We start from the raw sequence: 16310 nt of genomic DNA on the forward strand, positions 1-16310 counted from the left end.
ACAAAGCTCTCCACATAACAAAGATGTCTGCCGCCTCGCCTCGGCCTAAAAAGAGATTCACCGGGTAAAAGAAACGACTATTATCTTTTTTTTTTTAGTAGAATGTCACCATATATTAAGGTCACTTTTGGACACAGTTTTGGTGCCCTCCCCAAAAAAAGCATGCACATTTGGAAGACCGTTTTTTACGCTGTTGTGGGATTCCTCATCTTCAAAATGTTTTTTTTTTTTTTTTTAAACTTGCTTTACAACAAAATAATAAAGGCGTGTGTTCCAAAACAAAAGACATCAATAAATACAGAAATAGATAGAGCGCCCCTCTGAGGGCAGAGCGTCATACCTGGCCTTTATTCTAGTGCAGAAAGAAGAAACATTGGCAGGTCCCATACGTTTCCATTCTATTGCTTTTGTCTCTAAATTGATCAAAACAGAGATGGAGAAAGTTGACAGCGTTTAGGGGAAGACCCCACGGGGTCCCAATCGACAGGCAGAGCGTCAAATGGGGCGGGCTGGGGGGAGGGGCTGAGGAGAGATGGCAGGGGAGGGGGTGGATGAAAGAAGGAAGAGGGGTCTGGCATGACGGTGGTTTAAACTAAGGGCCAGCTTCAGTGCGAATTGCAACGTGCCTTATTTCCCATTGCACACTAACTCTGGAGCATCCACGTGTTAGCAAATGCTTTGTTGGTTTTTTAAATTCTTTTTTCTTTTTTAATTCACCAGAAAAAAAAAATCTGCTAACGTGAAAAATAAACAAATATCAAATGTATCATTTTGTGCAAGAAGTCTAAGCAATTTAAACACGCAAACAACCAGTGATGTTTGCTCAGAAAAAAAAAGAAAAAAAAAGGCTACGCACGTTGTTTTCAGACTGAAGGCAGACCTGACATTGGGCATCGCCCCCTGCAGGCCCCTTAGTGAACCACTTATTCTGTTAGCCTATAGAATGCCAATCTAAGTCTATCAGAGAGACAGATGATCGGACATGGCGGGGATAGAGAGATGGGGAATTTTATAGCGATCAGTTATACTAAAAGCTGAAGGGTTCTTTTCACTCAATGGCTCAGCAGCATTTAAGGTGCAGATTCTAACCCTTTCTTCCCTTTTCTTAGGCACAGTGCTGTCACAGGGATTTGTGTCCCATCAGGTAACTTCAGAAACTCAAAATGCAAAAAATAAGACTGAAGTGATATTGCTACTTTTTTTTTAAAAAAAACAGTCTGTCATCCTGTCAGTAATCATTACAATATTCACAGAAATTCAATTCCATCTTTTTTCTTTTCTTTTTTTTTTTTTTTACACGAAATGCAGACGACCCTTATGAGATTATGGATCTGATGTGCCCCACGAATGAAAACAAAAATGCTATTCAAGCACAAACTCCAAAAATACAAACTCTGAAATGAGATCATTTTGCATTACACAGGATTTAGATTTTAGACTTTCGATCTAAACTCTACAGCGCTTCAACCTCAACTCTGAGAATGAAATTCAAGAAGAGGGGAGGATCACTGAAACAAATGTGAAACCCTGGGCAAAGCTAAAAATGTACAATGGTTGCTTAAATAAATTACTCAAAGACAAAGCGCCATAGTGCTTATAACTGAACCACCGCTTAACCATTGCCTTGGGTTTGCATCCGTTTCTTTGATGTAATGGGGTGGGACATTCACACAGGTCACCACAAAAAGTTAAAGCATGTCATTTCATGCATATTCAGTAGACTTTACTAAAATAATTTTACAGCATACAGCTGGTGTCAAGAAAAACCTCAAATGTTACAGCTGGTGTCAAGAAAAACCTCAAGTATTTCCCTTTTTGTCACTTCACTTTTTTAAACACGTATTGAAAGTACCAAACCAGCACTGTGTACTGTAGGCTAAATATCTCCCCAACTCAACAACTAATAAAGCTGGTTCAAAACACCATGCAACTGTCATGATATAAATGTTGGTAAACAGACTTTTTTTTTTTTTTTTTGCACAACACCGACAACATGTGGACAAGTTTCCATGAACACAGTAACATATGAAATTACATATGTATGCCTAGAAATGCAGCATTGTCAATAACACAGCATGCATTTGGGTGCATTTATGGAGGTAATGCCATGGGCCTTACTGAATGCTCCTTCCACAACAGAAGTCAAGACATCTCTCCAAAAACAGACAGATCCTTACTCTCCTTCAGGTTTCGCTTTTATTAAAGTCTCTTCTTTACAAAAGCATTAGCAGCAGACGGCTAAATGTAAATGAAACGAGAGCGACCGAGAGATTGGCCTCAATTTAAACAGACACAAAACAAAAAAAAAACAAAAAAAAAAAACAACCCACCCACCCACGGACCCCTTTTATTTTATCTCTCTCTCAGGACAAAAAAAAGAAGGGACGTGGACGCCGCGTGAATGGTGCGAACGCAAATTCACTGGTCCCATCGCCGGCAAGCACTTTCGGACCAAGGTGACCTGTCGTGGCTGCCACAACAGGCGCTCGGCATCGTATGTCAGCGTCTCCGGGGGACAATCGCAGCCGCCCAATCACAGATCAGTATCCCCGCAGGGGCTAAATGAGATCTGTTTTTAATGAAATGACACAACGGACCACTCCTCAGGGATATGCAAATCCGTGTATATCGTCGTGGTAACCTCTGGGAAAAATCAGAACTTACTGTACACACGTTATATCTTGTACAAGGCACCAGGTTTCAATATAGAGCAAACTCAGAGTTTAGGGGTCAGGATGGGGGGGAGGGGCAGGGGGCATTGGGCTGGGTAGCACAGAGGTACCAGCATTTGCCTTTTCTTTCATGCATGAATGGTGACCCTACATCACCCTAAATCCTTTTACCAGGGGCAAGGGATTGCTTTTTTTTTCTTTTTAACCCCTCCCAGTAACTTAGTGAGTACAACAACAGAATTCATTGATCGACCCCTACAGTGGGATTCCTTGTGGTACGACCCACTGTTAAGATCATCAACAGAAGGCAGTTCGGGGCAGACCAACAGCGGTGATGCCACATGTAGTCATAATGTAACAGAGCATTTCCCACAGAAAAAAGAAAGCAAAATGATTACAGCTATTCGTGGGGTACTCCACAAATGTTTTTTTCTCTTGAGCAGAAGCTTTATTTAATCAAGTTCATTAACCCAGGCCAACATCTTTAATCCTTTCACGAGTGCTGTATGGAAGTTATTACATCGGAAGATAACTGTAGAGTGGCCATTTTCAGTTTACTTGGGTGTGATCAAAAACACAAAACAACAAACTTTAGAAAAATATAAATATCTGCATTTCCTCATTTCAGAGAGTGAGGATAACAGTTTAATACTGCCAAAAATACACCACTCTCCCCAACAGGAAAAAAAACTACAGCAAAGACGTGCAGTACTGTAATTCAACAAATTCCTTCAGTTTTTTCCTTTTAAAAAAATTACTTCCTTTTAAAAACTTTTTTTTTTTTTTTTTAAAGAGTTGAGTTTTTTCACACCGTCTCACTGAATTTACAGTGATACACTTGGCAGGTATGTCAAGACTTATTTTTTCTTCTTTTTTTTTTAAATCAGTGTGGCTTTGATAGTGGCCTGCATTAAAATTAAATGACATTCAACCGATAATCTCCATAGGTTCAACGCAGTCATTTTCCATTTCTTTTCATCGTTTTTTTTACTCTTCTTTTTTTTATATATTTTTTTTTTTTACAGAATAACGTCAATATAAAACAAAAAAAAAAAACAACCCACGTACATGCATGAAAGACAAGCAATCGTTACAGGTTGGTTGAGAGCAGTCCATTCCAGTGATTTCATTAAAGGAGATTGAGTCCATAAAGCTGAGACCGGAACATTCTGCAGAAAAGGAGGGACGATAGCAGCCTCTTCCACAGAGAGAAGGGGACATACGTTCAGAGCAAAAAGAGGGAAGGAGGAAAGGAGCGAGGGAAAGAAAGAGAGCGGCGGGGAAGGAGGAGGGAGGGAGGGAGGGAGGGAGAGAAAGAGAGCTCCTATGCTCCGGTGCTGCCTGTGTCTGTCTGTCTGTCTGTCTGTTCTCACACAGTTGAAATCAATTTGCCATCGGAACTGTGGAACAAAGAGAGAAGGAACGGTGCCAGGTAGGAAACAACGCAACCAGCAAGAGGCATCCCAGAGAGTTAGGCATGACCCCTGCCACTGTATGACCCCACCCCTGCCCCACCCACCCCCAATCAAAATCTTCATAAGGTGTTGAGCCAATACACTTTCGATTATGTTTTCTTCAGTCACTGTTGTCAAGGGAATCGGACAGGTACACAGGAGAATGGATAACTGTGACTGTTTCATTGGCAGTGAGGGACTGTTATGAATTGTGGAGTATGGCACAGGCAGGAGCGTGACAGCCAGTGATGTCACAATGATATCACAATGGATGTCACAGTAATGTCACAATGCCACAGAAATGCAACAATGATCTCATATATTTCTCAGTCACACAGTGGGCCTTTCCCTGAATTCACTGGATCTATACAATCAATAACAGAAAAAATATGTCAGATAAAAAAGGGCTGTCATTAACAATCCCTATCATTAGGAACTCCAAAGTGCTCCTCTCACAGAACCCAGCTAATGCATAACATCCCCATTTTGTTCCATGAATCAATGTATCAATGTTTTAATGATGTGGAGAAAATGTGTGCATGCAGTGCCCCCTCCCAGATCTGCATTAGACTCCTCCCACACTCTTCTCAGACAAGGGAGGCCAGACTGAGCACTCATACTTCCAGAGGTCATGTGACTCCCACATATGATCATAGGTAGGTCTAATGCCAAGTGGGGGTGGAGCTTAGAGCACAGGTGAGATGGTAACACCTGACTCTAGTATTCGGTCTTGCATTGCACTGTCCATTAACAAACCTGAAGCAGCTAAAGACCTGACAAATTCTTTAAAACAAAAAAAGTCAGCGAAAGCAAAGAAAAGCTGAGAAAGTAGAGGAAAAAATGCAACAGAAAAAAGGAAACTTTTTGAGCAGAAAAAGCCCACTATATAGAACATATAAAGCAACTACATATACTATGTATATATATATATAATATGAACTATAAAGCCCAAATATATAGACCAGAAATGCCAAATCTGCTTTCTGGGATCCATTCAATTGACTGGATTTTAACAGAATCAACATCCAACAGCACAACCATAACAATAATAACAAAAAAAAAATAAAGCAAATAAATAAAATAAAAAAAAATAAAAAAAATAAATGTCACAATAATAATAATAATAATAATAATAATAACAACAACAATTATGTGGCCAAAACAGACTATTTAAATGCTCACATTTGTTTATTGTTAAGCAAATCATAAATCCCTTATCAGAAATTTGCACATGCTACTGCACAATATATATATAAAATATTCATGTTTGTCTTGAGATGAGTGATCCCTGTCTTACTGGCCCTACACTGTGACCAATATGGCCACACACAACCCGTCTGAGGGTCTGTCTGTCCGTTTGTCTGCCTGCTTGTTCTGCCCCGTTCTAGTCTGTCCCCTGTCCCACACACTCCCCCCCCCCCCACGGCAGCGGTTTACACTGGCCCGCCTGCACATGCCTGCTCTGGCGGGGGGGGGGGGGGGGGTGGGGGGAGCGAAAGCGGAATCTAGAGGGAACACAATCTTACCTGCTAGGGAACCGGTTGTCATAATCCTCTGTCCCGGGCTATAGAAAAAGGGGGGGGGAAACAGAATAAAGCAAGTTGCTCAGTTCATTTCGTGAGGAGATTCGTTCATGACTATGCTATACAGCATGGCCAGCTGAACATACGGCAGAAAAATATGGATGCGAGAACTTAGCTTAGCAGTCCTGCAGCAGATGGGAAGGGAGCCAAATACCATTATATTCCCCCACCGGGGCTAAAACATCACTACCAGTACAGTTCGGTAAGCACAACGGCCAACAGGTGGCGCCAGGCCCAAAGACCTCGGTATTCTGGAAGCACGACAGGCCAATTCCGAGTCCAAGCCCGACTACTGTGACCAGGGTAGGACTGAGGTGGTGGTGGTGGTGGGGGTGGGGAGTGGGGTGCTGGTACTACCACGGGACGGCAGGTTGCAGCATGGGGTTGCCCAAAACTGGGCGAGGGGCGAGGGAATCTGTAATACTAAACTTTAGCCTGCCCATATTTCAATTATTAATTTGAAGGGAAACTTATAAGGCTCACACTTCGACACACACTTGTGCAGCTGCATTGTTAACTGACGTCATTTAGGTTAAGTGCACAATGGTGGTCCACCGTAACCTTTAACCTCTGTACTGCACCGCCCTGTCACACCCACATATCCTGCATTGTTCCAAGGCTCATCTGAGTCTTTGTGGTCTATATTAAAAGAATGCAAAAGTGCAAAATCTTATGCACAAAAAAACTCATAACAAATGGTTATATAATAAATGGGTGGGCCAGTTTTTATTTTATTTTAATGATGTAGGATCAGAGCTCGCAATAAGAACTGGTATGCTAGAAATCCTCATTTGTTTGCAATCAATTTTGCATAACGAAATAGTTTTTATTGGTATTCGATTACTTTTTTTGTTAGAGATGTGTTGTTTTGCATTTGAATGTCAGAGGTTTTATGTCTGTTTCTCTGTTTCTTGCGTAATTTCTTGTTGTATCTTGGACCAGGGCTCTCTAATGAGTCCGATTCCTTTAACATCACTGGCATAACCTGCTGAAATAGATAAGAATTCAGCACAGCGCTGCTCTGTGTGTGACGCGAGGTCCTCTACAGGACCTCCGTGGTGTGGGCCGCAGGCTACGGCAGGCAACCGGACCGCATGGCCACACATTCAGCACGCCAGCAGATCCTGCGGAATGATGTCTCTGTTTCCCTCCAGGGCGTCCCTGAACAACAGGAAGCTAAAGCGCACGTTTCATTTCCTCCATTCACGGGCCGGGCATCCGGCCAACCGAAAGCAACCCGCGACAGTGTTTCCTCAGGCTAGCCACTGATTGGTCAAATGGGTTTAACAGCACGGCACAGCTTTGGCCAAGTGTGAACTGTGGGTAAGTGCAGGTGTGTGTGTGTGTGTGTGTGTGTGTTTGCGCGTGTACTTGCAGTGTGTTAGAGTGTTTATGCGGACGTGTGTGTGTGGTCTGTGCATGCGTGATCTTGTAGCGTGTTATTTAGACAGGCGTGTGCGTGGTCTGTGCATGTGTGTGTTCACGGCGTGTCCAGCGCGTCGGTGTGTGGTCTGCAGCATGTGTGCGTCCGCAGTGTGTTAGAATGCGAGCGCGTGCGTGCTCACCTGAGGGAACCCTGGCACTGCCATGCTGTAGGGGCGTGGCCTGCCCTGTGCCAGGCTCTGTGCCAGCATGCGCGCGGACAGGCCGTAGTCGGGCGTGTGCAGGACCAGGTCCTCCCTCTCCAGCAGATTCCCTGTGCTGCTGCTCTTCCCATGGTGCAGGCTACTGAACACAGAGCGAAAAACTCAACACTGCTGGACAGAGAGAAAGCAGCTGGACACTGAGCAAAAACTCAACACTGCTGGGCACAGAGAAAGCAACTGAACACAGAGCAAAACTCAATAGTGCTGGACACAGAGAAAGCAGCTGAACACAGAGCAAAACTCAACACTGCTGGACAGAGACAAAGCAGCTGTCCACGGAGAGAATGCAAGTCTACTGAACACAAAGACGGGCAAAGACCATCGATCAGCATTCCTGAAGTTCACACACACACACACACACACACACACACACACAGACACACACACTTACTTGACTTTGAGCTTCTCGCTGTCACTGTCTGGCAGCAAACGTGTGTAAGAGAAGGGGAACCAGCCACGCCTGTAAGGAGAACACATTCATTAAGCACACAGTGCAGTGGAGGAGAGGGAACTGCTCCTGAGTCTGGAGGTTTCCTGTTTCAATCCTAAAGATGTAACAGAAGTTAACGTGAACGGCTACATAAAACAGCCAGAACTACCAAACATAACTTAAACTACATTTCCAAATGTACACATCTGCCTTAAGAAGGCAGTGGTGTTATGGGAAATGTAGTTTACGTTGGATGGTTTTGTAGTTTTGTTGGATGGCAACGGGAGGGCGAGTTAGTGAGAAGTTCAGTAGTTAACTGATCCCTGTCTGTCTGTAATTGGGTGGCTCGTGATTTACTGTAATGAAACCTGCATCTGCATCTCAGAAGTGCTGCGGCTGAAGGGCCTGCACTTGTTTCATGCGCTATCCCATAAGTCAGTCCCTCTTTTGCACACTACAGTCTGCACCGTACTACAGGCGACAGCTAGCGCCAACCAGACGCATATTTTAGGGATGACTACTGGCAGCCTGCGGGTACCTGGCTAGCCCATGGAGCCACGGCTAGCTAAAGTGTGCCCGGCTGCCCGCACTCACATCTTGTTCTTCTCGTTCTCGCCGTAGTGCCAGCCGTCGCGGGCCTCGGGCACCAGCAGGGTGATGACGTCGCCCTCGGAGAAGCTCAGCAGGGTGCTGTTGTCCCCGGCGGCGTGGGAGAAGATGGCCTGGACGCGGGTTCGACCGTTGCGCTCGAGCCCGGCCGCCATGGAGCTGGACCGGGGCAGGGTCCGGGTCTCCACTGCGGGTGGGGGGAGAAGGGGGTAGTTACACAGCGTTGCATTAGCATATGAAGGAGGTCCCTACACTACAGCTCCCCCTACTGCCCTAAGACCCACACTGCAGCCACTAGAGCCCTAAGATGCACACTACAGCTCACCACTACACTTCATCCTGCCAAATATATGAATTACCTTACCAAATTATCCTGTAGGGCAGTAACCAGTGCCTAAGGTCATGGGATCTTTAACCAGGCAGAGTCATCCTGCTGCATGTCTGCATGTTGCTCACTGTGGTTTTATGTTGGTTAATACGGGCGGAGGTGGGGAGGGTGGAGCTCTCTCGGGCTCTTACCAGCCGAGGCCTTGGTCTTGGCGGGTCCAGGTCTGCGGACGGGCAGGGTGTTGGAGTAGACTTCAGTCACCTGTCTCTGGGGCGGGGCCTGGGACTGGGCCTGGGGGGAGGAGGGTCTGATCTGGGCCACGGTCCCGTCCCCCCAGTGCTGGAACTCCTCCCCGTGGATCCCCGCGGTCCCGTTGACCATGGACATGCCGTCGGGTCCCATCAGCCTCTGCAGGTACACGCGCGCACGCGCAGTCGTAAAAGAAGGTTCACACAGCGCTTTAATACTGACAAGCCCGCTGGGGTGGGGGGTGTTGACGGGGCGTAGAGGGGGCATCGCTCTGGTCTACAGAGTTGTCCAATTAAATCCTAGAATCACGGTCATCAACAGGGAAGCTGGGAGAGAGCTGGTCTTCTTCTTTGGAGAGACATGAAAGGGAAGCGACAGAGACGTCACGCCAAGCGTGTGTCCCCCCCACCACCCCCACCCTCCCACACCCCCCCCGCCCCCCCGCCCACACTGCTCCTCAGCCCGGTTAAGGCAAGAGAAACAGCTCTGCAGCGTTCAGCAGCTAATGCGCTCCCTGGGGGGTCTCCGCTGCTCTATCTCCGCTGCTCTGCCTGTGCCCTAGAAACCGGCACTAACGAACGCCGCGGACAGCGTGAAACCGAGAAACAATAATAACACAGCGCCCCCCCCCCCACCCCCCGCCTCCCAGACGCGCTGACCCCCTTTTTCTTTTTCTTTTTAACAAACGATACGCGAGTCTGAGCTCCCGTGGCGATGGGTCCCGGGGCGAACGTGGAGATCTACAGAGCCCGGCACGCCGCTCGGGACAGCGAAGGGTGGGGACATCCCGTTCAGTCAGACCGGACTGGGAGCGACGGGACCCGTTTCAGTCGGCCGCTCGTCGGTCCGGCGGAGAGCCGGCGGCGAACCGAGCCGGCTTCGCGACGCGCGTGAACCCGATGCCTGGTCTGAGCCCGCAGGTATCGCGGAACACAAATACGCCATTTAACTCGGAGCTTTTAAAGGGTTTAAAATGTCATACGCGCTTTTAATTTGATTTTCGGCCCACTCTTTCCAACTCAGCGTATCACAGATCCATATCTGAACTGCCTCGCTCCATCCGAAGCGTGGCTGTGACATGTATATACAGTACCCTGCGTGTGTCTTAAACATGCGTGGCACACATCTGCAGCACGTGGAGAGAAAACAGCGTGCTTACATAATCTCGAAATCTGTGCAGTTAGTCCGCATAACAGGGCGAAATTATTGCGTTCGCAGGCGGGCGAAGGGGGAGGAGACTGGCGCGTCGACCCTCAGATAATTCAATCCAACACAAGCATCGGTAGCAGCGCGGAAACAAAGTAGCAGCAGCACAAAATGTGGCAACATACGGAATCTAAAAACATATTTTGATGAAAAGCAGTCAAAGTGATATAGCATATTATATATTGTATTATATCATATTATATGTATACATTATATTTCCTGTTCATACCACATACGGTTGTGCTACAAATTTTATTTTACTTAGGTTATTTCTATTTACGTTTACATTTTTTATTATTGTTCAGTACTAAGCAAGGAATTCTAGGGCAGAGGTTCCCAACCTTTTTACAATTAAATGACCTGACATTACCGCCATTTGACAGGACTCCCTCCATTTCAGTAAAATGGCCAACGGACATACGGTTTATACAGTAGATTGATATATGAAAGCCATACCTACAGCAGGCAGTAATATTTGAACCCAATATTTACCAAAGACGTAAAAACCCATTTTAATCGCATGTTAAAAAAGGAATTTTAAAAACGCGTATTCTAAAAAATGCAGAAAAATGTAATTATCTTAAAAAGGGGGAAATGTTTCATCCACAGCCTCTCTGGCACTCCTTCACAGAAGGTCCACTGGGAACCTCTGATTTAACACGCTGCGAAAAAACAGATTCTGTGGTTATGTAACCGTTTAAATTTCATTTCAGGGGTCCGAAGGTAATGCACACTGTGGGGTGACCCACACTGCCATATCAGCTCGCCCCCGCCCCCCCCTTCCCCCCACCCCTCCGCATATGCATCTTTAACGTTCCACAGTAGCTACAGCTCCGTTCCTACGATACCGTTGCCTTGGCAATGGCCCAGGCGTGGCCCCCCCGTGCCAGAAGCGCTAACAGGCGACCGCAGCGCGCCGGGCAGGACGCAGGCCAATCAGACGCCCTTCTCGTGAATATTCACGAGGGCGAACAGCCGCAGCGCCCGGAACGCGCAGGAAACGGCATGTCGGCCCGGCCCGACGCGCGCGAGCGAACGCGGGGCCTCCTGACAGCGAGCGGCTCGTCCGACGGCAGGCGACTCACCGCCTGGTGGCCCAGGCCGCTGCTCATGAAGACGGCCAGCTCGGGGGGCACCGGCAGGGGCTGGGCCCCGGGGATGGGGTCGGAGATGGTCAGGTTGCCCTTGGAGGAGCGCAGGGGGCTGGAGACCAGGGTGCCGGCGCCCGCCGTCATCTGCTGGGCCAGGAGCATGGCGCGCTCGGGCAGCTTGGAGGGGTCCGAGCAGGCCTGCTGCCACACCGGGATCTTCTGGGTGAGCAGGTCCTTACCCTGAGGGGCATGGGGGGGGTCACAGTGGAAGGCAATGTCATACATACACAAATGTATGCGCACACACACACACGCACGCACACACACGCACATACACACACACACGCACGCACACGCACACACATACATACACACACACACACACACACACAGTGGAAGGGACGGAGGGATGGAGAGAGAGAGAGATGTCATTCACAGAGAGAGAGAGAGCATCTCACTAACATACTGATGGAGGGCGTGTCGCTCAGAGAATTCTCTGACGTCCAGCTTCCTGATTTTTGGGTGCTGGCATGCATGGGCCAGTGTGGAATGTGGGCGGAGCCTGCTAACTGCTGCTCCGCCCGCTTTGATCCCAGCTCTGTCCATCTACGCCTGCTGCAGAGCAGCGTCAGAGGATGGTGTGGGAGGAGGGGAGAGAGGGCACACCCCACCCACGCTTCCCAGTGACTCAACACATCTAGCCCCTCTGCATCTTCTCCTTTCTCTCATGTCTCGCACACAGACACACACACACACACACACACACACACACACAGACACACACACACACACACACCCTCCTCCCTCCTGTTCCCTCTCTTTCAGAGCTCTTCAGGTTGCCCTGAGCGAACCCCTCCTACGCATACGCCTCCACACTGTTCAGGAGCTGGACTCTGCGCGCTGGAAACGAGCCATATTCTACAGCTCCCCCCCCTCTCCCCTCTCCTCTCCTCTCCCTCCCTCTCCCTCTCACTCTCATTCAGTCTTCCAACAGCCCAAGCCATCCAGACAGCAGTCTGTTATTGCAGCTACCTGTAAAGAACTTTTAAAGACTGACCACACACACACACACGCATGCACACACACAAACACACACATGCACGCACACGCACGCACACACACACACACACACACACACACACTCAGTGCAGTTTCCTGAGACGTTGCTCTCCACTGCAGAGGCAAGAATCTTTCCCAGCATGCACCGCTTTATAAACGCTGTGGCATAACGGGTTGGGGGGGGGTTCTTATGACAGGCTAATGGCTACATGGCTGTGGGACTCTCTCGCTAAGGTTCGCGGTGTGACTATTAGCCTGTCAGGAGTGTATCAGCTGCAAACTCCGCGTGGGAAATTACATCTGCGCACCGCGAGGGAGGACGCTGGGCCTGAAAGCACAGCCCGACAGGTTAGCCTATTCAGCATCCGAGGAAGCAAAAGAGCAATAAACAATAGACTATATTGGATACTCAACTTTGTGTTGAGAAAATACAATGGGCGGCGGCGTGGTATAATGGGTAAGCAGCTAGTCTTGTAAACTAAAGGTCACAGGTTTGATTCCGTTGTACCCTTTAGCAAGGTACTTAGCCTGCATTGCTTCAGTATATAGCCTACTGTGTTGTGTAAGTGGCTCTGGACAAGAGCGTCAGCTAAATGCCTGTAATGTTAATAATGTCATGGTGCACTGCTCATTTGCTTAATGCCGTATCTTTTACATATAGCTTCAGTTATGCATTATATTATATTATTTATTAAACATTAGCTATTTGTTTTTATTAAATATGAGCAATATTAGCAATTGATCCGGCAGTATATTTACTTCAGCAACAGTTAAGTGGCTGTGCCACACAAGGATTCAAACCCAGAACCTCTGGCTGTAAGCACAGCTCTATAATTCTCCAAATCTTCCCCTCTTCTGACATGACAAGCACCATGGTGAGCTATGCAGTCCCCAGATGGGTGAAGACCCCCCCTTTCAAAGCAAAGCTTTCAGATCCTAAAAGGTGCTGCACAGCAGCAGTTGTTATTACACCCGTAAGATCGCAAGACGCCTTTAATGGGCGCACTACCCTCGGTGTTCCAGCGGGAGGCGCTCTCTCGTGCCACTCACCTTGCCATGGTAGGCACTGCTGTTCTTCGCCACGGCGCACTGCCGGTCCACCAGGAAGCAGTACCTCCTCCTCTCCTCCGACAGTGCTGTCTTGTAGCCTTCGGCGATGAAGGTGTCCAGATCGTTTTGCTTGCCGCTGATTGTCTCCACAAACTGGTGGGAAATGGCAATAGAGACAGAGGAGCCATTTTGTTTTTTTTTAGCATCCATTAAGGGAGAGGGACAAGAGAAGCTGACCAACCAATAACTTACAGGCATTTCTCCATTACAGGCCTTCTCACAACCAAAACAAAGACCCATTGACATGAACCATTTCAGATTCATGCTGGGAGTCCACCCGGCCTAAAGTCAAGCCTGTCAATAAAACGTGACACTTTAAAGATGTAATTATGTTTAAAAGGAACATTTAAATTGTGTTGTAGCTAAAAAAAAGGAGGATTCCCAGCATATACAGATGGAATTACCAGGAAACTGCACAAAACTGCTATTTCAAAGCCCCCTTACCCCATCTCTGAGGTTAGTGGAGTCAGAAAGTGACGCACGATGGCTGAATCTAAAATAGAGCCAATGAATACACTTGCCCCAGTGGCATATGCCTTGATCAGTCTTCATTAGTCTACCTGTCTGTCTATAAATCCATCGCCACTAGTCCACCAATCCATCAGTCTGACTGTCAACCATATGGCTATCCCTCCATTTGTCTAATCCGTGATCTGTCCATCCGCCTGTCTGTCTGTCTGTCCACACATCAATGGGAATGAACTGAAAGGACACGGGGATGTGATCTCAGCCTGTGCTGTGCTGTGTTCTTGCAGTCATTGCTACATTATCCCTTTACGGTGCAATGTTCTTAACTGACCATTCTAATGCTGATGTAACAATCACTACAGGTTCTAGAACGTTTCCAAAAAAAAAAAAACAGCTCTTCAAAGGGTTAAAAACAATGAGGGATATATTCACAAATAAATGCGTATTTGTGGGCAGTACTCTATATTTTGTCTCAGTGGTGAAGGGACCCCGTCATTCCCTTTACAAACATGTGAGACTTACACAGTGGGAACACTGCTGTTTAAAGCAGATCTAATGGGCTGCTTGATGTGGGGGGGGGGGGTGGGGATGTGTGGAAGGGGCATTGGGTTCACAGTACAGGATCACACCATCTGTACCCCATTCGCACAGGAGGGATAAGAACAAGAACAGAAGCAACACCTCCCCCCCCCCCCCCGAAATCCCCACCACTGTTGTGTAAATGTCACTGCCACTACGGAACTCGTTAGTAAAACATAAGGCAGGTGTTTACAGCGCATTAATGCTCCCCCTGCTCCCCCCTCCTCCACCCGCTCCGCTCCGCCAACACCAGCTTGCGAAACACCGTCGGCCATTTTAATCACATCGCAGCCGACGGGGCCAAACCCACGGGCGAGAATGACACAGCTCACCGAGCCGAGAGGTCCTGCTCCTGTCGGGAACGCCCGCCCCGCCCCGCCCCGGCCCGTTCGGTAAGTGGGTCCTCGTGACTCAGAAATAATGACCAAAAAGCACCTTAAAACAAACGCAGGAATGCAACTCTGCCATAATCTCTCCTTTGTTCTTCCGTGCAGGGACCTCGTCAAGCCAGGAAAATCCTCAAGAGGCTTAAGAACTCCCGTTCTTAATGAAGGTGCAGTAATTAAGCCAAACGAGGTGAGGTCGAGACTCGAGTTGGAAGGCTGGGGGTGCTGGGGGCGGCCCTCTGCCCCGGGTCTCTCTCTCAGTAAAATAAAGTTTCTCTCCATTTTTTATTTATTCTTTTTTTTGTTTTTACTTCCACTGGAAGAGACATTCGCCCTGGAGGGAGATGTGGGGGGGGGTCACCCTCCGCTGCAAGCTGTCACCAGACCACAAACACCGACAGCTCCGGCTGGATCTGCTGCCCCTGTCCTGGGGCCACCGTCAAACCAAAGTGCTCTCCAGCGCTGCGATGACACAAAACCACGAGCGCAGAAACTGAGACTGAATCCAGGGAGGACCAGCATGCCGTGGGGCCCAGGAGGCCACTGCCACTCACAGCGGCACTGGCCAATGAGAGCCAGCAGAGGGCGTTTCCAGCAGGGGGGTGGGGGGGATGGGCGTGATCCAGTCAGCAGAAGGACAGAGGGGGGAAAGAGCAGGCAGCCGCACAGATACTGAATGCTTCCCAGGCTGAATGTTTTTAGTGTCCACAGCAGGGGGCCTACCGCAGCGGGGGCCTACCACACCCGGGGCGTGGCAGGCTGGGAACGGGTCCCACTGCGGCTTCGCCGTCGGGGAGGCCCGGGTTTTTATCGCTCTGTTTTTCTTCTCACCAGAGCGCCGTAACTTTCCGCTGAAAAGCGAGCCTCCCTCTGCGTAGAGACGACCGCCGCCGGTCACGTGACAGCGAGCAGCTGATTTTCCCATTTTGAAATGGGAAAAAAAAACAAAAAAAAAAACGTTTGCTTCCCGCAAGCGTGCCAGGGGACGACTGAGCGAGCGGCGGGGCAGCGAGGTCGTTTCACGCCCCCCGTCGATCCCTGCCGCCGGCGGATAAGCCGTGCGTCACACGCACCTCACACAAAATGGGGCTACCGCACCCCCCCGCCTCAAACGCCATGTCCTTTCAAAGGGGAGAATGCATCTGGATCTTAATGCTACTTCACAGACACACATAATAATAAAATACAGTTTGAGCAACAGCCATCGCAGTGTGCTACCACAGAGGCAGGGTAACTGTACGCCACTGAATGGTGAAAGTCAGAAACTGGAAGACCTAGTAGGGACTAATACTGACGTTCTTTTTATTCAAGGAATTCTCCGGACCAGCGGCATCACCCCATGTCTCTGCCACTGACCTCAGATCAGCTCAGCGCTCCAGCGATCTTCCACCAATATCAGCATTCCCCCTGCGTTCTCCAGGGGACACACTGTACCCACTG

General features: G+C 48.4%; 1 protein-coding gene across 5 annotated transcripts in view; it reads right to left on the reverse strand.

The window, feature by feature from the left end:
- LOC135243667 (brain-specific angiogenesis inhibitor 1-associated protein 2-like) overlaps positions 1–16310 on the reverse strand; it is a 62862-nt gene that overhangs the window by 5847 nt on the left and 40705 nt on the right. For 3 of the 5 annotated variants that reach the window (XM_064315644.1, XM_064315647.1, XM_064315648.1), the window contains exons 7-13: positions 13378–13530; positions 11263–11508; positions 8914–9130; positions 8380–8581; positions 7747–7815; positions 7275–7437; positions 5653–5690 (exon numbers count right to left, since the gene is read on the reverse strand). In XM_064315644.1, the coding sequence (XP_064171714.1) occupies positions 5653–5690; positions 7275–7437; positions 7747–7815; positions 8380–8581; positions 8914–9130; positions 11263–11508; positions 13378–13530 (1088 nt within the window). Of the gene's footprint in view, positions 1–1210; positions 4073–5652; positions 5691–7274; positions 7438–7746; positions 7816–8379; positions 8582–8913; positions 9131–11262; positions 11509–13377; positions 13531–16310 lie in introns of those variants that run through there. The other 2 variants (XM_064315646.1, XM_064315645.1) reach the window with 2 other exon arrangements.

Source organism: Anguilla rostrata, chromosome 17 (genome assembly GCF_018555375.3).
Source record: "Anguilla rostrata isolate EN2019 chromosome 17, ASM1855537v3, whole genome shotgun sequence".
NCBI classification, from domain to species: Eukaryota; Metazoa; Chordata; class Actinopteri; order Anguilliformes; family Anguillidae; genus Anguilla; species Anguilla rostrata.